The sequence below is a fragment of the Malania oleifera genome, chromosome 10, assembly GCF_029873635.1.
Source record: "Malania oleifera isolate guangnan ecotype guangnan chromosome 10, ASM2987363v1, whole genome shotgun sequence".
In the NCBI taxonomy this organism is placed as follows: Eukaryota; Viridiplantae; Streptophyta; class Magnoliopsida; order Santalales; family Ximeniaceae; genus Malania; species Malania oleifera.
In genome coordinates this window covers 35,113,202-35,141,037 of record NC_080426.1, presented here as the reverse complement: position 1 = coordinate 35,141,037, position 27,836 = coordinate 35,113,202, and the positions used below count along the sequence as shown (strand labels likewise).

The 27,836-nt window shown below is 36.3% G+C and overlaps 1 protein-coding gene across 1 annotated transcript; it reads right to left on the bottom strand.

Annotated features, from left to right (window-relative positions):
- Positions 1 to 607: 607 nt before the first annotated feature.
- LOC131166389 (uncharacterized) lies at positions 608 to 26,987 on the bottom strand. Its single transcript, XM_058124904.1, has 14 exons — positions 26,665 to 26,987; positions 24,546 to 24,668; positions 24,162 to 24,334; positions 23,128 to 23,200; positions 22,630 to 22,704; positions 22,433 to 22,543; positions 22,223 to 22,265; positions 16,786 to 16,882; positions 15,899 to 16,001; positions 15,726 to 15,821; positions 15,545 to 15,577; positions 15,117 to 15,216; positions 1,159 to 1,243; positions 608 to 1,082 (listed from the first exon to the last, which is right to left on the bottom strand). The coding sequence occupies exons 2-14, from the start codon at positions 24,657 to 24,659 to the stop codon at positions 953 to 955; spliced, it is 1,233 nt and encodes a 410-aa protein (XP_057980887.1). The 5' UTR covers positions 24,660 to 24,668; positions 26,665 to 26,987; the 3' UTR covers positions 608 to 952.
- Between the last annotated feature and the right edge of the window lie 849 nt (positions 26,988 to 27,836).

Below are 27,836 nucleotides of genomic sequence, written 5' to 3'. Positions count from 1 at the left end.
TGTTGTTGCACTGGTCATTTTAAACAGACATACCACAACACTAAATTTATGCTTTGCTCTTGCAGGAAGGTTTGAATTGCAATGTCATATTTAATTCTCAGCCAATCAAAAAATATTCACCCAATTAAATAAAATAATATATAACTACTATTTTCAAATTTAAATAAATAATATCATTAATACGTTTACTAAGCATTGCTAGATTCGACAGCGAAGGACAGTGGGAAATTTCATACACAGCCTAATTACCATAGTAGCCATTTGATAATTTTTATTCTAGGAGATACTATACATTTTAAAATATCCATATTCATATTCTTCAAGAGGCAGTTTATCACTTTCAAATCATTGCCATTTTGACACATTTTTATGAAAATAAAATAAAACAATCTACTTTAAAAATCCAAGTATCTATACAAAAAATTGATCGTCGAATTCAAACAAATTCAATGATCAACTAGTTAGACAGGCACAATTTTTCTCCTAACCTGGAAACCTTGAATTTCCCCATCTTTAGAAAAAGGAAATGCCCAACAAAAAATAAAATTTTAAAAAGTCTGCGAAACGGGAAAAATTACACATACATTTAATTCTAATATACACCAGCTTTAACAATATTTTTTTTTAAAAAATTTTGATGTACCTCTAATCAAGAACCACAACAAATACTTCTAATGACAACCTGCATCTTACCATATGTACAAAATGAAAATAGCAGTGCTGATTGTGGCCACAATTCTTGTATTTTTCCTTTTTTTTTTTTGGCATTTCTTAATTCTCTACGAAGGAGCCAGAAACCATGTCAATAAACAAAAGGCCATATGAACAATAAACACGGAATTCAATAAATTATTTCGGCCTCGCTCTTAGGGTCGAAAAATTCACATGATCTCAACTGACGCTACAAAATTTCGAAGCCCATGATGCAGTGAACTTCATCGCTCTGGCCTGACTACTGAATAAGAGAAGCAGGTTTCTGAGTTCTTAATCCAAACAAGTTCTCAAATAGCAGAGGGGCCATAGGAGGAAGCTGCATGGGTTGGGGTGCCATGAAATTGACTATCTTATCATGGACATGGTACCTACAAAAATGTTCAAATTGATCAGAAACAAAGATAGGAACCAAGGAAAGGAGATAACAGAATCATGATAACTTACCTAATCTTACGGCTCTTTGAGGCTCGTCGATCAACGATCTTTCTTTTCTTTGTTTGCAGTCTCTTCAAAGCATAAAATGCTGTTTCTGTGCACAAAAGACCATATAAGAAATTTTGAAATGAATAGTGGCTAGCAATTGGTGTAATCTTGAAGTATAGGAAACAAATGCAAAATTGCAAATGTTGTTCTTCTATGAAAGCAGATGACTTGAGAAATTACTGAGAACGTAATTCTGGAACATAATCAACCACAGTACAAATCCAAGAGAGCAAAATAAAAGAGTGCATTAAAAAAGTAGTGCGCCATAGAGTGGCTTCAAAAACTGCTGTTAAGTTACATCACTATTCTCATAGATAAATGGTAAAACTAAAATGCCGCAGCTAGAATTCAATCAGACTTGGGGACAGGCTCACTTTTATGCATCTATCCATCCATCGGCCAATCTATTAGAAGAATGAACTAGATAATCAGGCTACCCATCAATATCAACACTTGCAACTTTCCCCACAAGGCATGAGGCTCATGCCTTTTTTCAGACAGGCCTGCCCATATTTTCTCAACAGACAGACTGGATGCAAACCATCTTGTATTTTCCATGGAAGAATTTTAACACTTTAAAGCTTCAAATAATGTTTTGGAGTAGGGATGTAAATGGGTGAAGTTAAAGATAACTGTAACCCAAATATGTCCACCCATCCAAACTGCCTAGAGCCCCAAATTAGCCAGCAGGCATCTGGATCTGAATTTGCAAAGCCAAGGGCTAAAATCCATCCCCCAACCCCCCACTCCCAAAACCGAAGTCATTATATTGTTGCAGTTATATTATTCTAATATAATTATATTTTCTATAAACTAACATTAAAATAAAATAAAAAAATTATTACATGTTAAGAGACTAGGATCACTTTAATAAAAATAAGACTGCAAATGAGCAAACACATATATGTATATTTATTCATTTAGATATGGGGACAATTCAGGTATTGTATGTTTATCAGCACAATATTTGGAGCAGAAGATTAGTCACCACTTATTGCCCGGTTCTGCCTCAGATCATAAAAAGCCCCCCAATCCACTTAGGGGACTACAATATCTACCCCACTGAGGCAACCTAGACTGGGAGGTCATCCAACCTAAATACATTTAGGGTACATTTGTTTCGTAGGCTAAGATTTGGATTGGACTAGATAAATAGTATTAGACTGCACTGGATAATATAATCAACCTATTCCATGCTCACCAACTTGGACGGCCAACCAGAAATTAGTGCACCTTCAGCAATCCCCTTTTATAGATCCAATCTTGTCATTATAGCAATGACATTTAGTGGTGCCAGATTTTTTTTTTTAGGTAATAAAACAAGTCCAATAAAAAGAGACAATAATTACAATGAAGTGAGGATAAGAATTCCCCAAGAAAAAAGTGAAAAAGAAAAAAAGGTAAAAACTAGCAAATTACATCAAAGATGCCTTCTAATCCTTTGAATATCAGATAACAAAAAACCCCAAAAGAATAGCCCAAAAAGAAGCAAGAATAATAATTTTTTCCCAAAGCAGTCTTGGAGACGTTGATCTTTAAAAACATTAGCAATTCTTTCCAGCAAAAGCAACCACAAGGCTGTAAAAACAGCAGTCCCAAAATATCGTCCCTCTCTCCTTCCCAGAACCCCAAAACTTTACCTTCAAAAAGTCCTAAATTGTAGCTGGAGCAACCCAAAACTCACCAGAGTATAAAAACAAATTTTTCATCATGCATCTTGCTACCTTACAATCAATGAAGAAATGACTAACAGTCTCATTAGACTCATTGCCCAGTATCAAATGTCTGGACTAAGGGCTTTGTAAGGCCTCCCTTTTATTTGTAGCGTATCATTTTTGTTGATCTTGTTAAGAATTAAAATCCAAATGTAGCTTTCCAAACAGCTTTGTTAAGAGGGAAGGACTAGGATTAGTGGATTTTATGAGATTGGAAACCTTGAAGAGAAAGATCCTGAAGAATCCCCATCCCAAAGCATTGTATCCTCCTGTGAATTAAGCAAGAAACAATCCAAGCATAACCAGTAAAGGAATTACTCACCAACCTCTCTTTCATTGAGACTTACAAAGAAATGAAAATCCCCAAAAAAGAGAGCTCCACCTCAAAAGAATAAAAAGCTGAAATTGGTGCTTTGTGAACAGTTAGAAAATCTAAATAGAGAATACACCAACAGCTCCAACGAATACTCACCAACCCAAATGTCCTAGAATTAAATTTTCTCCCCATTACCTGCTTTAAAACGAGTGAGGGAAGGGAAAAGAAAAGACTAGCAACCTGTGAAACAAACATCTAATGACTGACATGAGAGGCATTACCATTCCTTCAGGAATCCCATCTCTTCACATGTACTTCATATTTACTCTTTATTACCTTGTGCCACAGGGAATTAGATTCTAAGAGAAATCGTCATAACCATTTCCCTATTTAGGATATGTTCTTAAAAACAACATTACCAAGCCCCAAACCCCCATTGATTTAGGCCTCTTAACAACATCCCAACTAAATGGTCCCTTATATTCTCACAAATACCCAACCATAGAAAATCTCTCATAATCTTTTTCAACTTCCTAGCCACCCAAGAGAGAATTTTGAAAAGGGATAGAAAAAAAATAGGAATATTATCTAAAGAGGCACTAATGAGAGTCATTCAACACCCTAGCAAAGGACAAGCCCTCTTACACCCCTCTAATCTTTTCCCCACTCCCACAATCACCAGGTCCCAAAACACATAAGATAAAGGGTTACCCACTACAGGAAGACAAAGATAAGACAAAGGCCAAGCCAAAGACTCACAATGTTGACTTTTTGAGTCCTATCTCGTTTTGATAATGACAAATACAAAGTATTTATTGTTTGCCGAGTTTGTGTGCAGGTTCAGTCTTGCATATATTCGCAAAATCATATGACGTCACATGAAGACTTGAAGGGAAAAGAAGACCCAAAGCGTTTAATTTCTTTCTATTATACTTTATTTTGGGTCTGTAATAATTAATGCATGTCATGCATGGTACGTACTATAAGCTCAAGACCATAGGGAACCACAGGACCTTAGGGATCACCCTTCGATTGACCTTCGGGTCGACTAACGCCGGATTTTTTCGGTCGGCTTTTAAAGGCCTTAAGGTTGACTATAGGACCTACAATTATGCATGAAAAAGTCCCCCATAATCTTAGATTTAACTATCATGTGAATAGGGACAATTTTATAAGAAAATTAGGACCAAAATGCACAAAGTTGGCATGTTTGGTCGACCGAACCCCAACACTATGTGCACTTCGATCGACCGAACCTCCCCAGGGTCAATGGTTTGACCCTTCGGTCGATCAACCTCAAAATAGGTTGCAACGCCCTGGTCGACTGAACTGGCACATGGGGAAATCCTAACGCCCTGGTCAACCAAACATCCCAATTCGGTCAACCGAACTTGGTCCGGTAGACCAAACCTCAGAGGTTCTGAAATCGCCTCAAGTCTGGTCGACCAACTCTTCAGTTCAAAATCACATTGGTCAATCGAACCCTAAAAATGGTCGACCGAACCTCTCGGGTTCCTCAAATTTTACCAAGGTTAAACTGGATTATTTTTAATTAAACTCAATTAATCTTTTTTCCAAAATACCCAGCGTGTCCCCAACGACTATAATTTTTCCCATCTCTATATATATGTGTTCATTTGCAAAAATTAAGGGTGATTAGGGTTTTTAATATTCAAGCCTATACTCCTCACTTTTACCCATTCCCTTGAAAAACCATTTTGAGTGAGAGTATCTTGAGTTACTCCATAGTGTTTATACAAGCTTATACTCTCATTTGTGTTATTTAATTTTTGATTTTAATGAGAGTAAGCCTAGAAAGTTTTCCCCGGTGATTTAGTTCATAAATTCATTTTTGAGGAAACTTGTTAAGCTTGCGAGTCTTTGCATTCTTATTGTAAGACTCTTGAGCTTGTCTTATTTGTTTTGAGAAAATATTTTTGACAAGCTCGTTTTTAAATATCTCTTGTGCTTGAGTTCTTGAAAATCTTTTTGAGATATTTGACTATATTTTCTAAATCTTCGAAATCTTACTTGTGGTTGAAATATTTACATATATTGTTTCAAAGATATTATTGTAGCATACTCTCACACTTTGATTGCTTATTGACATTAGCTTGAGAGTAAGTTTACATATCTTCACTGAGTTTATATTTCCTATCATCAAAAAGTGCATTGATTATTGCTTGTGCATATTGGTACATTATTTGTTTGTTTAGAAGCACATTTCCTTGTACACAAAAATTATATTGAATATCTGTTGTATTCCCAACATGTAGTCGGAAGAGGGAGACTTGCCCTAACAAAAGTCTCGGATTGGCTTAGACCCGGTTAGGAAAGTTAGATGCACTATCTTGGTAAGGTATAGTTGTAGGTTAAGGTCAGCCCCGTTAATTAACCTAGTTGTAATCGGTACCGCTCCACCCGTTAAGTGAGCCGTAATGAAATCCTTGGGCTTGCGAGCTAGAGGAGGGGGCAGGCAGTATTGGCTAAACCTCGATAACATATCGTGTGTGCATTTTAAATTTCCGCAAATTTATATTCCTGCACATGTATGTTATTCTATGAATGTTGTGCATGATTTAATTTCCGCACATTTTATTTATCTACGCATTTGGGATTCCATAGACAGACCTTAGGTTGTGTATTACTGCTTTTGAAATTGAAATTAACCTAAGAAATTTTAAATACCCAGTTCACCCCCCCTCTTGGGAATACACCAATTCCAACACGCAACCAGCTAAAGATCTAAAAATCTCAAGTTCCCTACTACTAATTCCAACATTATTCTCAAGGAACATGATAGTCTCGTCCACAAACTAAAGATGAGACACCTCCACCTCCCTCCTCTTATAGACAACCCACTAATAACCCCTAGGTCTTGAGTACGAGAAATCATCCTAGTAAGAACATCTACAACCCGAGTAAACAAGAAAGGGAATAAAGGGTCTCCTTGCCTTAAACCCTTGTGAAACACCAAACCAATACCTGGGCTACCCATTAACAATCTTTGACATATTAGTAGAGCTAAGACACCCACTTGTCCACTTGCGCGAAAGATTCTCAAAACCATTTTTCTACACAAATTCTCCAAAAAACCCCTAATTGACCATGTCATACACTTTTTTCCAAAATCCAATTTAAAAACCACTCCCTTTTTGCCTCTCCTCCTCTACCACTTCATTTGTTTCCAAATTTGCATCTATGATCTGTCTATCTTTCATGAAAGCAAAGTGGCCAAACACACCATTTCCCCTAACACGTCTCTCAACCTCCTCAAAAGAACCTTAGAAAGCACCTTATAAACACCAAGAACCAAACCAACAAGCCTAAAATCCTTCACCTTCCAAGACCTATCCTTCTTCGGGGTGAGAGCAATGAAAGTAGGGCTGATACTCTTACACACCACTCCTCCACTATGAAACTCCTCAAAGAACTTCACAACATCCTGTTTCACCACTTCCCAACCATTTTGAAAGAAAACCATCATAAGACCATTAGGACCTTGATGTAGGACGAGAAGCATCTATTTGGATGGATAATTTTGACCCAATTAGGAGGCCTATGTCAAAGAATAGGGTGAATGGTTTATTCGGTCCAAAACTCAAATGTGCTTAGTTGTTTAAGTACGTGTGCAGTTTTCTTGTATTAGGATTATTTATGTTGGGGCTTGTTTGTAGTAATTGAGTATTCTGGTGGTATGTTTGTAATGTGATGTAGTCTTAGGGGTATGTGTGTAATTTCATGTGTCTAGAGGCTTTCTTATAAATAGTGTGTGGAAGCCATGTAGGCAGTTTGTTGATGAATTTGAATTGTTAATTGAACATGAGTTCCCCCATGGTATCTCCTCTCTCCTCCCTTCCCCTTCCTCTCTTTTATTTCTTCTAATCTCCCTCATGGCTGCAGTACCTTGATGCTGCCCCTGCATCATTTCATATAAGAGCCCAACCACGATCTCTTTCTTCCATTTCAATTCCTCCATCTTTTCCTTTCAATCTTCTTCTCTTCTTCCTTTCCCCCACTGTTCTGTAACTTATATCTCCCTCTGCTGCTGCTACTTCTTCTCTTCTTCTTTCCTTCTCATCTGTTCTGTAACTACTCACTCCCTCTGCTGCTGCTTCTGCTTCTTTCTTCCCTTCTTGTTCTCTAGCTTTCAGTCCACCCATTCTCCCTCACTCTTCTCCTTTTTTCTTCTTCTTTTCTTCTTTCTTTTCTCTGTTCTGTTCTCTCACCCTCTGTTCCGTATCAATCCTCCCTTCCATTATCTTCATCAATCTCTCCTTTGTTACCCTCTCATCTCATAATTTCTGTTCTGAAATTTTAGTATTAAAAAACAAAAAAACAAAAACCACCGAGGGCAGTTTCTGAACTTTTCAAAAATTCCAGTCGTGTCCCCAAATCTCGAACACCACTTTCCAGTGATCGTCCTGCAACACCACCAAAAACAGAACTCCTCGAAACCCTTCCCCTCAAAATTTCATCGCCACCTGACCACCAAAGGAACCCCCACGCGCTGGCCAAAATTTCTCCAGCCGTCAGCACTTTGAAAACTCTGATCTCCTGTGCTTTTCTCATCACACTGCCACCACCAATAAACTCCTCATCCCCTGATCTCCACTGGACCAAGTTTCAACACTGGAGGTGCCTCTTCGCAGTGCATGCGCCCCACAATCTGGCGACCTGCGACTGGGAAACTTCCGCAGTTTTCTGCAATTTCCAATCTCCTGAAAAATTGCTTCAGCCACGAGATTCTCCATGATAATTAGACCTGAAAGGAGATATTTTATTGTGGACACAACATATTGCAAGCAAGCACAATAATTTTGGTATGAAACCTTGAAATTTCCACAGCCAGCATTAAAAATCAGGTTTTTTTTTACTGCATTTGTGAGTTTTCTAGTGAATTTGTTTCATTTTTGTGTGATACTCCATATTAAAGGTGACCAATGTTGAATTGTCTGCAAAGGTGGAGTTGTTAGCCGGTAGGGTACAAAATATGGAACATGCTTTGGAGACTCTTACTGGTGCTTTGAATAGGCTAACAACCGAAGCAGCAGCCTTAGGTAAAAGGCTCATGGAATTTCCTACCAAACAAGATGATGGAATAGCTACCGTCCCTCATGCTTTTGAGTTGTGGAGGCCTAAATAAAAATTTGAATAAGGAAATTAAACTAGAAGTCTCAAATTGTAATGGTGATGGTTCTCCTGATGAATTTGATGATTGATTGCATTCTTTGGAATACTATTTCCGATGGTATGACATGAATGAGGCTACAAAGTTGTACTTTGCTGAATCAAAATTGAAGGGGACTGCTTTAATTTGGTGGATTAAACAAAGGGAGATCTTTAGAAGAAGGATATTTACAATGTGGAATGAGATGAAGCGAGCCATGCCGGAGCAATTTGTGCCTCCCAATTATCAGCAGTATGTTCATCTCTAGCTCTTTGATTTGAAGCAAGAAGAAAAGACAGAAAAGGGTTGAAGCCAGCTATGCCTCCAAACTTGCTGCATTTCATCTCGTTACAGTTGGGGATGCAGCAAAGGTTGCCACTTCAATTAAGGAAGGCATGCAATGCAATCCTCCTAGAGCTACATCAGCCTTTTGGTTTGACAAGAGTACTAGTGGAGTTGTACGAGAGAAGACAGTTGAGCAATTGGGTAAAGGTGTTCAGATTTATATCTCTTGGAAGACTTCTGAGCATTTCGGAACAACTTCTAAGAACCAACCATCACTCAAATGCTTTAAATGTCAAGGTTTTGGGCATTGAGCTGCACAATGTCCTGACCAATTCATGGCTATTTCAGAAAAAGAAGAAGAAGATGATGATGATACTCAAGTAGTTGAAGCTGAAACAGAAATTCCAAGTGACTTAGATGATGATGGCAATTTGAAAACTTGTTTAGTGCTTCGACATATGCTCTCTTCCCACAAGGTTAAAGAGCCATAGGAGTAGAGGGGGACCAATATCTTTCAAACTCAAGTGGTATGCCAAAAACAGCATTGTACTTTGGTTATTGATCTTGGTAGTTGCACAAATTTAGTTTCCGAAGAAGCTGTGAAAAAGTTAAATTTGGAAGTTGAGCCTCATCTCGAACCATACAAAATTGCTTGGGTGAATAATACCAACTTGAAGGTCCATGATCACTGCTTACTTACCTACAAGATTGGTTCCATTATGGAGACAGTGCAATGTGATATCCTTCCTCTCAAAATTTGTCATATCCTTTTGGGCTAACCATGGTTATTTGATAGGAAGGTAAAGCATGATGGATATGAGAATTCTTATTCCATCTCCATTGACAAAAAAGAAGTAGAAGTTGATGCCATCATGAATTCTTTCACTCACCAAGTTGAAGCGTATTGCTGGTTCCTTTCTTATGAAACAAAATGACTCCATTCATGGTGATGGACTCCTTGGTATTTCCGTCGAGTTCTTTTTTAAAGTAGGGAATTGATGTAGGATGGACGAGAAGCGGCTATTTGGATGGATCATTGATCATTTCGAGCCATTAGGAGGCCTACGTCAAAGAATAGGGTGAATGGTTTATTGGGTTCAAAACCGAAATGTGCTTAGTTAGTTGTTTAAGTATGTGTGTGTAGTTTGCTTGTATTAGGATTATTTATGTTGAGGCCTTGTTCATAGTAATTGTGCATTCTAGGAGCGTGTTTGTAACGTAATGTAGTTTTAGGGATATGTGTAATTTCATGTGTATAGAGGTTTTCTTATTAATAGCGTGTGAAAACCATGATGCAGGCAATTGTTGATGAATTTGAATTGTTAATTGAACATTAGTTCCCCCTTGGTATCTCCTCTCTCCTCCCTTCGCTTTCCTTCTGCTCTTCTATTTCTTCTAAGCTCTCCCATGGCTGCTGAACCTTGATGCTGCCCCTGCATCAGACCTGTGCTTTATCTCTATCCATATCAAACAGTGCCTTTCTAACTTCCTCCAAATCAAAAGATCTCTCTAACCACTTAGTGTCCTCATCCCCAATTGGATTGCAATCTAACCCATCCACCATTAACCAATTCCAGCAGTCGTCAGTAAACAAACTTTTAAAAAAATCAATTATCCCAGCCCCAATTTGTTTATTATCTCCCACCACCCCCTTTACCTCTTAACTCCTTAATAATACTTTTCCTCCTCCTCCCATTGGCCACCCTATGGAAAAGCCTAGAATTAAAGTCCCCCTCTCTAACCCAACTAAACCTCAACTGTTGCTATCAACTCCTCTCTTCCTGCAAAAAAAAAAACCACAAGACCATTATTAAGGCAAATTCTTCTCTTTCTATCTTCCTCTCCAAAATGGCCACACTCCTCCAATTTATCCAAACTACTTATCTCCTTAAAAATATTGCTTTTTCTCTGCTTAATAACCACAAATATTTCTCTATACCAACTCTTAATCTCACATTTTGACAAAATTCAACTTCCTCACAAGCTTAAAACCCTCCACCCCAAAACAGAACACTCTTTCCACCAAGTTCAAATAGAATCCCAAAAAGAAGGGTGAGAAGGCCACATGTTCTCAATCATAAAAGGTTGCTCCCATTGATAGGATTAAGGTCCAAAAGTATTGGGCCAATGATCAGAGGTAGGCCTAACTAACATCTCTTGCACAATATTTGGAAATAAACCTTCCCAAGCATCAATAAAAAGATATCTATCAATACAATTTGATTCTTGTCTTCTTCACTAGAGATCCAGGCGAAGCTACCATTATTCAAAAGGGCATCCCTCAAACTACTATCCCAGATGAATTAGTTAAAAGATCTACTACTACTTGTCATCCTTGATACTCCAAACGTCTCCCTATAAGTTTTGATGAATTTGAGATCACCCCATATCACCCAACAGAGATTGCAAAGGCCATACAAGCTAGTCAACTGTTCAAAAAAACCACTCCATTGCAGGACAATTGACAAAAGCAAACCACCAATCCCCAACCCCTTGATGCTAAGCCACAACCTGACTCCTTGAAGCAATACATGATCCCAAATAGTCCTACAAACAAAGGAATCAACTTATCAACCTCAGCCTAATTTAGACTCTTGTGAAGACAAGATATCAGGATTCGCTATATTCACCAAATCTTTAACAACTCTTCTCTTATGTAACCCCTTAGACATTCAACATTCTAGGATAAAATCTTCATTTGGTTACATTATCAATCCCCAAGCATCTAACCCCTTTTCTCTTAGTTCTCTGAGGTTGCTTATCTAACTAATTTTCTACCAAATTATTAGCGTTTTTCCTCCTGCCTATCCCCTCTTTCTTAAGCCTAACCAAATTTCTATACGGAGTTGTCAAGGAAAAACCCAAAGTTGCAAGAAGTTCTTGGCGCACTTGGTTTTCTCTCTCATCCCCAAATAGATCAACAATACTTTTGTTTCCCTCAAATAATCTCTAGAGGGAGTTGTTAGGGAAAAACCCGAATCTTCAAGAAGTTCTTAGGGCTTCCCTATCTTCTTTAAAATCACGCAAATTGTCCTTCTGATTCCATGAGTCTGCAAACTCATTTCCTTTTTTCTTGTCTCGAAAACCTTCCTCTCCCAACCTTGTCTTCACCTGTTCATATACTTCCAACAATCTATTCAATACTATTCAATTCTTTCGTTTCCCTCAGACATAGCTGGAGCCTCCAACTCTGATCTCGCAGTCAGGCACCTTATTTGCTGCATCTCTGGTTCTCTTTCTTCCACCTTATTACCCTGTGTCTTCTTTCTCAACCTGTAATTCCTCCAACTGAACTGTTGATCTCCTATCCTTCTCATTCTTTTGGGCCCAAAAGAAGCGTTCACATGAAAGGAGGGCTCCTGTCCACTGGAATGTACAAAAGCCTGAATATCACCCAACCCAACAAAACTGTGATCTGTGTGAATTTCCTTTGGGCCTTAAAAAAGCCCATATCTTCTAGCCCAGATTTCAGCACTTGGCAGTATGTTGCTTGCCCAGTATTGGGCCTAGATTCTATTTAATACCACTATCTTTGTCTCTTCTAATCAAACTAGGATTGCCCCAAGAAAATCTTAATTACTTACATTACGTTGCTGATACCCACAATTCCAGCATTGAAATCTCTCACCACTCCCCCTATTCAAGGCAAGGTCAATCTTTCCCGGAATAGATTCGTTCCTTTCTTGGACTCCTTCACCAGAATTCCTACGGATCTGCGGTCCCTTGCCTGAGATTTTTCTGGTCCTACTTCAAAGGTAGTCCGATTGCTGTCCCAGAGATGATGTTTAATATTCCCAGCTACAAATCTTATGTTCAAAGAACCACAACCCATGCAACAAATATTGGTACAGCTTTTCTGTAAGCAATTGCTGCTCCCTTCCCTTCTAAATTTCCTCTCACAATTCCATAGGAACTCATCCATCCCTCCTGCCTCCTTCCTTTCCGGAATACATATCATCTTTGTGACCTTAAATGAAATCATCTCCAGGGAAACGAATTTACTGAAGTTGTTAGGTCTCAATCTTAGCATAAGGGAATGGTTTTGTGCCCTAAGGTTCTTTATCCATGGATTCTTGGTTTTGGCCAAGAGAAAAATAGCAATGTTTTAAAAGGCGAAGGCACAATGCGAGCCGTTTAACACTTAAAGGTGAGGCATCGGCTTTAAGGTGTTGGGGCGTAAGACTTTTCAGAATTTATTTTTAAGATTAAAAAATTATATATACTTTGCATACTACTTGGCGGCCGTTCAAAAATTGCTAACTTGAATACATGACATAAATCATGACAAGAGATAGCTATACTATTACAAAGCTCAAATTATTTCCATGATCTAAGATACAACTCTCTGTTATTTTGGAACGATTGAGGTTCAAGAATTCTAGAAATCAACTCATATTATGGGATTCCTTTTATACAAACATGCATTTAAAATTTTTGAACCAATTTTACTTGAGAATCACACACCCAAAATGCATAAGCCTCGACTAAAAAGGTGCAAAAGGCATTAGCCACAGCATATAATGCGTTAGCTTTTTTGGAATTTGGTATTTTAGATTGAGACTCAAGGCATTTTAGGCATGTTGCACCTTGAGGTGAGCCTCCATTAAGCCTTTTAAAACACTGGAAAATAGTGTCAATGTGTGTAAGCCATCTTCTTTTTTCCATGGACAGAAGACTTTGGTAAAACCGTTTTCCTTTCTTTTCAGTAATTTTGAAAAACTCAACATTGTCCCCAAAAGAAAAAAAACTTATTGCCTAATGACCATTTGACCTCTCTCATTCTACCACCAATCAAACACTATTCAGCTTAACATCTTTGCCAGACTAACAAGAATGTTTTTCAACTTGACAGCAAAGTAATTTCACAGAAGGATCATAGATAAATCATGTGTAAACTCAACAGCAAAGTGAGGCAAATAACTTCACTGGAGCAGAGAAAAAAACGACAGAAACATGTATCAATTGAACAGCAACTAACTTCACCAGAGAAGCAAAGAGGAACATGTATCATCTCAACAGCAAAGTATCTTTGCCAGAGGACAAGAGCCAAAACCTCATGGTCGGAGTGGGCAACCTGGCCATTTACATGTCCAGCTTAACCATGCAATGTGTCTGACCAACCTGGCTGTGTACTTAGTTGGCCACAACCCTGATAATGGACGGGTACTTTTAATATGAAATGTGGTATGTGTTAGCCAATCATGGCCATGTTACTCAGCCATGCAAAATGAAAAGGATTTGATAGTTTTTAATTGAGTATTGGGGCTCAGTCGGAGCAATTCATGACTCTCATCACTACCAGGATAAAATTATTTTGTGTGCATTAATGCTTGGCCAATCAAGGAGAATTGACAACCAATTCAGATATTGATAGGTGCGCACAATTCAGAGTTTGTGTTCAGTCTAAAAACTAAAGACTTGACATACCGGATAAAGGATTGCCTATTCTGTCAGGAGTGATTTAGATAATTATTATCCTCATCAAAATTCATTAGGTCTTTATCTTTATCTTTATTGGAGTCCCTATTCCAGGAAGTGCAATTTTGATGGGGTCCTGAATCAGGACTCTTAGGAGTTAGCATTATGATTAGCATAATTGTAGAATAGAATCTTCCTCAATGTCACCCCAATCAATTTCAAATCTAGGTCACATGGTTTCCTATAACTAATTAAATTAATTGTGATCCCCTTCTATCTCCCTACAACTCGCCTCTCTCTCTCTCTCTCTCTCCGCTCTCAAATTTCATTTCTTCTTTCTCACCTGCTCCTAATTTCTCTCTCATCCTAGTTTCTCATTCTTGTTCTGATTACCAATATAATCTAGTTCTAGTTCATTGTTATCCTCTTCATTTCTTCTTTCTCACCTGCTCCTAATTTCTCTCTCATCCTTGTTTCTCATTCTTGTTCGGATTACCAGTATAATCAAGTTCTAGTTCATTGTTATCCCTACAACTCGCCTCTCTCTCTCTTTCTCTCTCTCTCTCTCTCTCAAATTTCATTTCTTCTTTCTCACCTGCTCCTAATTTCTCTCTCATCCTTGTTTCTCATTCTTGTTCTGATTACCAGTATAATCTAGTTCTAGTTCATTGTTATCCCCTTCTTTCTATCTCCCTACAACTCCTCTCTCTCCCCACCTTTCCACTCTCTCAAATTTTATTCTTCTTTCTCACCTCCTAATTTCTCTCATTATTGTTCTGTTTACCAGTACAACTTGTTCTAGTTCACATTCCGTTTCCACTTCCATACAAATTCCTAAATCCTAGCTTGGGGAACATTTTTATAAGAAACAGTAACATGATCGCACATTCCTTCAGCAAATACAAACACCAAACAACACATCTCAGAGATCCAATATGACTTATTTATACTCTTATAGTTTATGCAAGAACTTAATTTAACATGCGTACATTAAATAGAAAATTGAGAAACTTACCCGATGATGTTGGGTCAATTGTCTCAAAAAATTCCTTCAACAATTGCTGATAAAATTCAGCGTCATCAAGAAGTTCAGGATCACCATCCACTCTTGTCTCCTAAATAGAATTGAAATTCTAGATAAGTATGGGTTAGATGAGTATCCTGTTCGGCTGAACGGAATGTGACTCTTAACATTGAATCCTGCAAATGTTGATAGTTATCATATTTTATAAGGAATCATGTTTTTCTACTTTTTGGACTTATCATATCTCTGCTTCTTGTTCTCCAATTATCATTTAGTCATTTGTAAATTGGGGGCAAAAATACTTTGGCATTCGGTCATATGAAAAAATATAAGACTGATTTTGTTGATAAAAATTGCCAAACAACTGTAACACTTAACATAATTCACTAAAGCATATGCACGGTAGGATTGATTGGTACCTCTTCCTTAGAATTGGTGACCACATCAGGAACCTGCCCAGGGAAAAGCCACATAATCAGTCCTCACAAAGCATAAAAATGCAAACCTTACCATGCACTTGTCAATATTTTGATTGTGACTTTGACTTCTGAAAAACCGCTATTGCCTGCACCAAGTGAAAAGAGAGATTGACAAACTTACAGCTCCAAATACCCCAACCATTGACCTCCTTTGCTGCATGCTTTTTATCATTCTACTTGGATCCCTCATATATGCAGCCACTTGTTCACTAATATTCTGTCATTAATAGGAGAATCAGCCACTCAAGTTGCAACTCTTACAAGGTCCAAATGTTAGTCAAAGAAGGGCCAAACCTGATTGAAGGCATGTAATTTGCCTTTAATAGCAGCAGCACCAGTTGTCACCTGTGTCTTTCTCTGCCATTTATCCACTGATTTGTCTCTAAAAGAAGCTATTCTACAGGAAACAAGCAATAACAATCATAGCAGACTCAAAATATGATTATTTGCACAAATGCCAGGCAATGAGAGGTAAGGACCCAAAAAAAGAAATGGACACACCCAAAGGAAAAAATGCCATCATGCACACGAGTAGGAAGCATCTGAATTTGTAATAGTATGAAAAACCATAATAACAATCTTCAAGAATATGCACTATGAGGGAGAAGCATATTTTGACTAATATGCACATAATAAAATGCAAATTAGGTAATGGATCAGTTCCAATCAACACAGTCTTTCTTCAAAGAGTAAAGAAATTTCATATTTAAGGAAAATTTGCACAGCATGACCTTTATAATTTGTTTAAGGTTATTCATGAGACCAGACAAAACCCATGGGGACGTTAGTTGTTGGAGCTCTCCCAAAAACACAACATACTAGAAAATTTTCAAGATCCTGTACTGAGCAATACAATCCAAGCATATCTACCAGATAGAGATTCACTTATAGAGTAAAAGTAGTTTTCCACTCACATGAGGGTCCCACCATGTCCTTTCAAAGACTATGCTAAGTTCAAAAGCATAGTCCCAATCACAAGAGCATGAAGCATATAAAAGTACCCCACCTTCACAAACACAGAGGTTGTCCAAGTTTAATTGAACTTCACTTATTTTCTCCCATAATGTCCACAAAATTACCAGACAGCTCTCCCTCAAAAGAATGGTTGAGCAAATATTGTTGGGAAACGTCACAAGTAGATTTAAATATAAAGAATAAGCATCCAAAATGAGGATCAATACCTTGAATGCATTTGAGATATACGTAGCCACTCTTTGTCAAGTTCCATCCCTTCGTTCCTAAAAGCTTCTGAACCCTGGGAATTTTGTTTGGAATTACCTTGAATGAATGAAACATATTCAGACAACTTGCAATAGTATGATCCATCTTTTTGCAATTAAAGTTATCTTCCTCTTTAGCAAGAAATCAAGGGAAATTAGCATTAATTTTGGGGAATAAAGCAACTAAACTAAGGCATATTTTTGACTTCCCATTCCAGAACTTACAAGATTTCCAGAATTTTAGAAACCTCATACAAAAATAAGTAAAATTAATAACAGAATTATTAAAGGAAATCATTGCAGTTATGAAAAATTCATGCTCTTATACATCACTTTATGGTTGAGACAGTGAATCACTAAGAGATACTGAAATATTTGTTAAAGAAATAAAAGAAAAAAGGGCTAAAGAGCTATCATTGACAGTAGGATGCATTCTTGCAGGTGAAAAAACTAAGGGCAGATTTAGTTGTGGAAAACAGTTTTCATTTTCCAAAGAATTTACCAAAAAGAGTCAACTAGTTTTTCAGTTTTGCAAACATTTGAATTAAAAGAGGGAAAAAAAAAACTGGAAACAATGAAAGGTTTTTGTACTATTCACTTGTGGAAAATAGTCTTATTTTCCATTTCCAATTTTTCAAATAATTACACAACTGCAACTTTGTTTTCCAATTTCTAATTTTGTATAGAAAGTTGGAAAATATATTTTTTTATTCTTTTCTAGATTTGCGACTTCTCATATAATTTTCAATAGAAAATTGAAAATTGTAATTATTTGGAACTCTTGAAATGAAAAAAAAAAAAACCTTTTTCCCCAATTAAACAAATCCTTATTGTCTAAATTTTAATACAAATCCCGGAAAAATAGAAAAATAAGCTGGGATTTTTATGATTTTTTGGAAAACTAAAATGAAAAATGAAAACTACTTTCTACCACTAAATAAGCCCTAACTGCTTACAATCTACCAATGCAAAATGAATGCAGCATCATTACAAACAGAGCATCTACATGACTAACAGGGAAATGGTTCCACATGGAAAGTTTCCAAGAATAACTGTTTTTCTCTACGTGAATACATCATAATATGGATCACATGGATGATAAATACAAAATTATGTAACACTGTTAACAGTTAATCATATGCAAAAAATAAAAAAAGTTTCCATACTGCTGCACTTGTTTGGCTCCAGAAAACAAACTTAAGGAAAACCACAACTTCTGTGTATTTATATAAATTAATTGACTCAAAAAAATTTTGCTGCAAATTATTCTATTTTTACATTTTTCTTAATGATATATGCAATTGAGATGTACATAATATAAACGATGATTTCACCAGCTAGCCCCTGAGGTTTGGCAAAATGACATAGACTTCACTTGAGGTTTAAAAATCCCAAGGCCTCCCTTAACATTTGATTTCCAGGAACACTTATATCCCCTCCATCAATTTACCGTCAAATAACCACACAAAATAGCAAAAATTTACTATTTTGCCCTCTTTTGCCTAGACACATGAAATGGCATAAACTTCTTTTTTCAATCACTTGAGAATCAAGGGGAAGATTCTCGAATAGTAAAGAAAGTTGGTGGTGGGATAAAGATGTACAAAAAATCATATAAAGACAAAAAGAATTTGGTATAAAACGTGACAAAAATGTAGAAATAGAGATAACTTTGAAAAATATAAGGAGGCAAGAAAAAATGCAAAAAAGGCCGTTAGTGAGGTTAAATATAGATCATTTAATAGTTTGTATGATAGATTAGGTACAAAAGAAGGGGAAAGAGATATATTTAAACTTGCTAAAGCTAGAGAAAGGAAGAGCAAGGACTTAGGAAATGTAAAATGCATAAAAAGTGAGGATGATATTGTCTTGGTTAAGGACGAAGATATTAAAGAAAGATGGCGAAATTACTTTAGTAAGTTGTTTAACTAAAACCAAATAGAAGGCTTAAACTTAAAATTGTCAAATGAGGAAAAGACTAAAAATATAAGATTTATTCGCAAAATTAGAGTTAACGAAGTTAAGTTTGCACTAAAAAAGATGAAAAATGGGAAAGCTATGGGACCAGATAACATCCCAATTGAAGTTTGGAAATGCTTGGGTGATGACGGAATTATATGGTTAACTAATTTATTTAATACAATTGTAAAAACTAAGAAAATGCCAGATGAATGGAGGAAAAACACTTTAATACCTATATACAAAAATAAAAGAGATATTCAAAATTATAATAACTATCATGGAATTAAAGTTATGAGTCATACGATGAAATTATGGAAAAGAGTAGTTGGACAAAGATTAAGGTTAGAAACGAAGATCTCAGAAAATCAATTTGGTTTTATGCTTAGGAGATCTACCACAGAAGCTATTTATCTTTTAAGAAGATTAATGGAAAAGTTTAGGGAAAAGAAGAGGGACTTGCATATGATATTTATTGACCTTGAGAAAGCATATGATAGGATACTTAGGGAAGTTCTATGGTGGGTTTTAGAAAAAAAGGGTATATGTTGTAGGTATACCGATGTCATTAAGGATATGTACGATGGAGTAATGACTAGTGTAAGGACTATAGATGGAGAAACTAGAGAATTTCCAATTACCATAGGTGTACATCAAGGATCTGCTTTGAGTCCTTATCTTTTTACTTTAATGATGGACCAATTGACTAAGAGTATTCAAAAAGAGGTTCCATGGTGCATGTTGTTTGCAGATGATATTGTATTAATTGACGAAATTAGGGATGGAGTAGAGGCTGTGTTAGAATTATGGAGAGAAGCTTTGAAATCTACAGGCTTTAGGATAAGTGAAATAAAACAGAATATATGAAATGTAATTTTAGTAATGATAGGAGGAATGCAAAGTTAAACTTGATGATGAAGAAATAAATAGCACTTGTAGATTTAGATACCTTGGATCTATTATGCAAGTTGAAGGAGAAATTAAAGATGATGTAATGCATAGAGTTAAAGCAAGTTGGGTAAAATGGAGAAGTGCTTCAAGTGTGCTATGTGATCGTAGAATGCCCTTAAAATTGAAAGGAAAGTTTTATAGGACAGCTATAAGATGAGCTATGTTATATGGATCGGAATGTTGGGCGACGAAAAAACATAATATCCAAAAAGTAAAAGTTGCCGAGATGAGGATGCTTAGATGGATGAGTGGTATAACATTGAAAGATAAATTAAGAAATGAACATATTCGTGGTAAGTTAGGTGCATCTCCTATAGAAGATAAGATAAGAGAGGGACGACTCAAATGGTATGGACACTTGCAACGTAGGCCTTATAGTGCACCTATGAGGAAGAGTGACTTAGTTATTGTAGGGGGTAGTAGAAGGGGTAGGGGTAGACCTAAAATAACTTGGGAGGAGATAGTGAGAAGGATTTAATATCCTTGAATCTATCAAAAGAAATGGTCCACGATCGCATAAATTGGCGGAAAAGGATTCATATAGCCGACCCCACTTAGTGGGACTAAGGCTTGGTTTTGTTGTTTGTTGTTGTTGTTGGGATAACCCATCTCCATCCCATACATAGAGGGCAAAACAGTCAATGTGTTGAAATTTTATGGGCTACTTGACGTTAAATTGATGAAGGGGATACATTTGTTCCAGAAATTAAACGTGAAGGAGGTCCACATTTTTTGCCAAACCTAGAGGCCAATGTCCTTTTGCTCTTTTTTTTAATTTCTTTTTATTATATGTATGTGCATGCAACTGGGCCACTAAGTTGTCTTAAGTAACATAATACTATTAAATCATTTGCAATAGTTTCAAAATAGTGAATGTATCCTGAATATTTTCAAGTTACTGCTTGTGAACATTAGAAGAACCCCCATTGATGCCAAAAATTGTACCTTGATCTCTGCATCCAACATAATGGCAATCATGTGCAGACAAGGAAAAAGAAGGGAGATCCTCGGGTTCTTCTCCAACGCTCAAATCAGTATTGGGATACATGTAATCATAGTATTTGTGAGAGTAATTTAGTGTGTCCTTACCTCAACCAAGACCCCTCCTTAAGAGCCTTCTCCAGGCTTAGTATTCTACATCTTTAATATTAAGAAGGTTATAAGACTTTAATTCTAGGATCGCATCCCTTCATTTCCCTCCATAGTCATCCTTTTTAGTTTACTTCTCTCTCCTTAATATAAAAATGACCCTCACCTTATTTGATCAAGTCTTGGTGCATATAACTTTATCCCCATCAATACTTGGTCTTCAACTCCTCAATGGAGCTGTTTTTGGGATCCCTCCAATAAACCAACACGTTCCAAAAGCTGAGCCATCCCTAAAGCCACATTGTTCACCAAGACTTAATCAAATACTGAAGGGGATAAAAATTACATATGCACCAAGACCTGATCCAGTAAGGTGAGGGCCATTCTTTTATTATGGAGAGAGAAGTAACTTAAAAAGATGATCATGGAGAAAATTATGAAGGGAAATGAAGGGATGCAACTCTAGAATTGAAGTCCTATAACCTCCTTAAAATTAAAGACACAGGACATTAACCTATTAGAAGGGATATTGGTTGAGATAAGGATGCTACAGTACTCTCAGAAATACCATGATTAATTACATCTCGATATTAACTTGAACGTTGGAGAAAGTCACTAGGGGTTTCCCAAGTTCTTTTTTTCCTTTTAGTTGCAGACTTGCAGGTGACAGCCATGGATTAGGGCATGATTTTTGGCATTAATAGTTGGCGTACCACATAGGGGAAGTTTGCTTCCCATGTGACAATCCTTGTGGCTGGAGGGGGAAAAATGGAGACAAGGTGGGGGCATGAACACCTTGCCCAAGTCCTAGTTAGGCTAAAAAAGAAAAGGTGAGGTGCACCTTGGCCCCAATGCCTGGGGTGGCCAACAGACACCAAAAAATATACAAATCAAGACTTGGATTTGATCAAATTCTTAGGTCTAACGTCTTTATAAGACAACCTTTGCCTCATTGCCATTGTGAGCCGCATTTGGGTGTGACGAATGCAACATAAATTAAGTTGGGGATCATCTTGCTCTAACCCAAATTCATTGTAATGATCTGATAGCTTACAAAAGAAGATGTATTGTCATCATCAAGTAAATGACAGTGCTAACATTTTTATAAAATCCATAACAAGGAATAGACAAGTAATGACAATCCTCACACTTCAACATGGGAGCGTCTAATCCAATTTCAAGTCGGATGGAATAATAGAAGCTTTAGGAGGAGTAAATTTTTCCAAGATTATTATATCCCTATACATTTTTTATTACATCCTCATCTTATTCCATTCTATTCCTAAGAATAGACATTCAATGAGCCAAATGTGACCTTAGGGATTGTTAGGGGCTTCAAGGACTACAATCTAATACACAAATTACGAGGGGGGGATTGCAAAATAAGTTTGTGCAATACCATTGGTAGCTTCAGTAATGGATGGATTCTTCTCAAGTAAAGCCTGTCAACATAAAAAAAATGACATTACCACTAGTTAAACAATGAATTCAGAACCAACACAGCCATAAATTGAAAGTATCCAATAATGCATTAGCTGCATCTCAAACAATAAAGCTTATCTTCTTAATCAAGCGAAGCCTGCAAAATCATTTCTTGCACCAGTAATACCTCTTGCAATTCCAATAGAGAATCTAAAGTTTTGTCAGATGATGCAACCAACTCTGAGTATGCTGCACTAACTCCCTCATCCAAATTGCAAAATGAAGACCTAAGCGACTCCTGTAGACAAATAGTCATGTGTAAACCGCAATATTCCAAGATAATATAGAGCTAGTAAAGAGGTCAAATTAAATATCAAAGCATACCTGCGGTAGTCTATTTGAACTTGAGAATGCTTTCTGCAACAAGAATCTAAACTCAAGTGTTTTGTCCCACAAAGCCTTCACCAAAAAAGAGGAAGAAGTTTGTTAGAGCTTTAGTGAAAGAAATAAAGACATTGAATTGCTGATAGGTTAGAATTTAAAAAATAAATCAAAATTAAATCAAACTACAAAACCATAGGGACAGATATTGGTAATAGTCAAGAATGCATTCATAATTATAATGAGATTAAGGCATACAAAAGGAACAATATGCGTATGCTAAACATATAAACCATCTGAAGGTTATGAATAATAACTTAAATCACAAAACAAAAAGACTTTTAAAAAACACTCCAAAGAATCTTCAACTAATAATAGAAAATTTATAGATAGGAATCACAACTGAATTGAACCATATGAAGACCTGCATTTTCATAATACCTTGCTTTCACATGTAGATAGGTTTGCCTGAACAGCCAAGAAGATAAAAAGGCATCATACCTTCTGGTTTTTCACTGCCTGACCTTTTAAAAGATCTTCATCCTTATAGCGCTTCAAATTATTCAAGATGTCTCTGAACGAAGAACAAATAAGGGAAAAATTTACAACCACATACAGCAAAGGAAGTTAGTATGTACTCATTTTAAAAAAGAATTTTAAATCAGAGGACAAACTAGATAGAGGGTCAATTTCTCCATATCCATGTTAGTACTAAAAGAATAAAACAGGGTACAATTGCACATGGCTAATTTGCAAGAGCAGTATAATATGTTCCAATTAGTGCATACACACACATATCAGGACTAAATGGAATATGTAATTCGATTGAATAGCTCTGTTATTATGGCTGTTCTTATCTCCTAACACTTTCTAGGCTATCAAACACCATGTAGATTACTTAATCCTTACAATTTGAAATTGGATTCAATCAAAATTTCATCGTGCAAAATAGTATATTGTTTCCAATTATAATTGGTCAAGAACAAAAATAAACAGCTTCAACATAGAGTAAAATCATTATGACTCTATAATGATGAGATTTTGAATAGCACGTCTTAAAAATTGGAAAAAAAATAAATTAAACTGATTGACATGTACATCACTTGGATTCGTTGTTCCAAATTGCCAAAATAATCCCTTAATTTCCTGATTTTTATCTAACCTAATGGAAATTGAATTTATCCCAGATAATTCAGAATTTCTACCAGACAAATATCCTGTTATTACAATTAAAACCTCAGTTTAATTATATTTCAAAGTGTCAAATCATGCATGTGTACTGTGTAATTTTCTTCCTAAGATGTCCCATTTTCCTCACAGTCAATGCAATGCCAAATGGCTTCCAAATAACAAATGTATCACTTTGCTCAATAATAATGATAATCCCACTCAAGAAGGGGAAATGACCAAGAAGATTCATTACATCTACATGAAACAGGTTAAGTATGAATGTTAATTTATCAATCTCGTCAAGCTGAAATTACAAATATATCTAAATATATAATGAAAAAAATAGTATTGACAAGAAATCTCACTGCTCTTGGTTACGAAGATCCATATATTCTTTCTCAAGTTCTTCCATCTCATCATCTTTTGGCCCATTATTCTGCTCAACGTCATCTCCTTCCTCATCTTGCTCTTCCTCTTCATCTTCATTATCATTTTCTTCTTTTTCCTCGTCCTCTTCCTCCTCCTCCTCATCTTCGTCCTGCTCCTCCATCGACACATTAGCAGTAAGTCAATTAACAACTGACTGTACTTTGTTGGATAAAAAGGACTTTCTTGAACAGGGAAAGGAAAAGAAACACAAGAAATAGAATAAGATATCCTCTTAAAAAATTGAAAAGCAAGAAAAGAAGATTGGAACTAATAAAGTAAAGCATTCCAATCCCTTTGCAGACTATTGATTGTAATCAAACCTCATAAAAATTCTTATTCACGCTAAGAGCTAGTTTCCCAGTCTCCATGTAATTGTCCTCTTCTGAATCACTTTTGTTTTGAGCTGGTCTCGATCGTTTTGAAGCTGATCCCATTCTAAATCCCTGAAATTCAAATAATAAAACAGTTCTTAATGACCCTACGCCCCTGATTAGATTTCTACAAGGAGGGGAAAAACAGGAAAAATAACTATTTCCTTATCCCTGCAACTTGGAGGCCATACATTGGCCTTTTTTCTCTGTCTAATTCAGTTAAATAAAAAAAAAAAGAAAAAAAAAAATTTCAGTCTAGTCTTAAATTTTCCTGCAACTCAACGAAGCTAAATAGTTAAGCTCTTGTTTATGTTTCTTCGATCTGCCAGGGTTAGTTAAGATCATGTTTTGTACCTCTATTCCTTCAGATATGACAAAATGGAGAAATTAAGACATGCATCGAATAAGTGTAGGTCAAAACCACCTTAAACAACCATTAAAGGTCCCAAAAAAGTTATATAAAAAACCCAAGAACAATATAATAATAATTTTATAAAAAATAATAATAAGAACACTAGAAGCCCCAATTCGACAAGGAGTAGAAGAAGAGGAGAAGCTTGCACTTACAATCACGACAATCATGAAACTGTCAAATTCTACCTTTCTCATTCTGTGTTTTAGTTTCATATTAGCCATTGCATTTGTTCAGAACCACTCATCACATTCTACAATGTTTATATAACTTGCATACAAGCATGTAAGTCTTTTGCCTAAGGTATTTCGATTCTAGCAAGAGTTAGCATAGGCATATCGGTTGCAGATTTGAATCATGCACGTGTCAATTCATAATTCAGGATAATGCCTCGAACTAATAAGAATTAGGAGAGACTCTGTAAAGGTGAGTTAACAGAAGGCTGATTTAATCAAAATTTGGGCGTGGGGGGAACTTAACTTTGAACTACTAGCTAGGGTTATTATGGATAAAATACGGTGTGAAAATGGGCTATCATAAGTTGTCTGGGAAAAATATGATGTCAACAACCCACTCTAAATCAATTCCTCAAATGAATTATATGTGGGTCCACATTTCGTATTGTTGGCTACATATGCTAAAATCAAGCCATTTAGGGTGTTTATAAAATTAATGCTAGCAATAATTAATAACACAACTCATATTTTAACATTTGACATATCAGTGATATCACAAAGTTGTGTAGAACGCAGTATGCATTAATAATTCTAACTTGGGGGTACTCACATCATAAAAATAAGTAGTGTTATATTGCATGCCCATTTGGAATTCAAAGGTCAAATTAATTGTAATCCTCACATGTATTGGATGATGAATATCTACACATTAATATTCCATTATGTTTCTATGTATGCAAGGATATAAAAATCCCAGATAATTTACATAGTCAGCATCTACAAAATAATATATGAACTCATACAAATAAAGTAGAATAACACCCCACTAGAGTTAAATACTAAAAAGAAAAATAATAGAGTGAACTTGATGATTAAGAACATGATCTCAAGACATTATATTTAGTGTAAAAGCTTCACACAGCCACAACTAGGTAGCGATGTTCTGAAAATTGGACTGGAAGGACAAACCAGCAGCCTAACTGGGTCATGAATCAACTGGTCAGACGGGCTGGTTGACCCAGATGACTTCATCATGACGTAATAAATACATATAAATTTCACAAAATTATAAAAAATATATATATGAAATAATTTTTAATTCAGTTTTAAAAAAAGGAAAAAAAAAACCTAGATAATTCTTACAATATAAAATGGTTGTTATATGCATATATATAAGGACAAATTTCTAAAGAAAATTATTTTTCTCTAAGAACATTCAAATGCCATTTAAAAGGGAAACAAAAATAAAATAAAAGAAAATAAACTAAATTAATCTAAGAATCGCAACAGCATATGAATAACGAATCCGACAAGTAATTAAAAGGTGGAAGTAACAAAGTAATCTGCACTCCAGAATGTGGTCCCAAAACCAACCTAAATTTAAACATAAAGATCATTAACTAATAAACCCAAAAGTGAAATAAAAAAAAAATTTAACGAGCCAGAAACGTAAATAGAGATCTAAAATGAAAAACCATACCTTAATAAAAAGAATTTATTTATTAAGTTTGGACGAGGTGAGGAGCAGGAGCTGGGATGGGCTTTTTTAATTAAACCACAATGAAGGAGCTGCGGGAAGCCGGGTACTGGAGTAGCAGCTGTGGGCTGCGGGTACAGGACGTGGAGGAGCTACGGCCGGCTTGGAGGAGCAGGAGCTGCGGCCAGTGCTGGCCTGCGCCTTCTTGAAGGGTGAAAACTGAAAAGTGGGAAAAGAAGAAGAAACCCTAAACATGGTAGAGACTAAAACAGCAGAAATTGGGCTGCGGCACTTGGTGGGCTTCTTGGGCCTAAGAATAATGAAACAACTGAATTTGGGCTGTAGCCAAAAAAATAAAAATAAAGTGGCTGCATTGGGCTTTGATGAGTCAACACCGGTTCACTCCCTGTCACCCCGGGTCATTCGGATCGTCGGTTCAGTCCGGCTTTTCTCGGGTCAACTTGCGTCGATATTTAATGTTAATCCAGACCAGGGAAGCAGCTTATTTCTAATCCACCCAATTGAATTGGTCGGTGTGATTTAATTTTCAAAACATTGCTAATAGCTATTAGTTATAAATAAATTTTAAACTAACATCACAAGCTCCTCAATCCGTCACAAAATAATTAGTAGAATATATATTCTATCAAGTGCCCAAACGCTCCCTTAGAATGTCTATTATAATATGTCATGAAAAGCTAAATGATCTAATTTGGTATAAAGCTTGTCAATATTCATCAATGCTCGTAAATAAGTATATCCATGCGTATGGTCCAATGATAAAACTGATGAGTCAACACCTACCACTGCTCCTCTAATCAAGCTATCAATCACTCCATCGATCAAGCCTCCATTATCTTTGTGAATCTTGGCTAAGATTACTCTGAATTCAATGTGTATAGCTCCTGCATTCATCATTGATTATGTATAAAATGACATGTATAGCAATGTATTATTAAGAAGAAAATATACAAAATTAATAATTCTCTTCTTGGTATTAGAGCCCACCAATTCCTAAAATCGACAAGTCTCTGCGACCTCTCCGCCGACGAATCTATGCCGTGAAATTTTCCCTCGCCGGTGCCATATTCTATTTCGGGTGCTTGGCCGCACCCGCATTGCACTTCCCTCCCAGCTTGCTTCCGCCTTCAACTTCCATAGAAAATTCGCGGTTT

Coding starts and splice junctions, on each gene's coding strand:
- LOC131166389 (XM_058124904.1), bottom strand. CDS start 24,659: ATGGGATCAGCTTCAAAACGATCGAGACCAGCTCAAAACAAAAGTGAT. Junction 22,705..23,127: donor AGGCAGTGAAAAACCAGAAG/GTATGATGCCTT, acceptor TTTTTGGTGAAG/GCTTTGTGGGACAAAACACT. Junction 16,883..22,222: donor CATTACTGAAGCTACCAATG/GTATTGCACAAA, acceptor CATTCATTCAAG/GTAATTCCAAACAAAATTCC.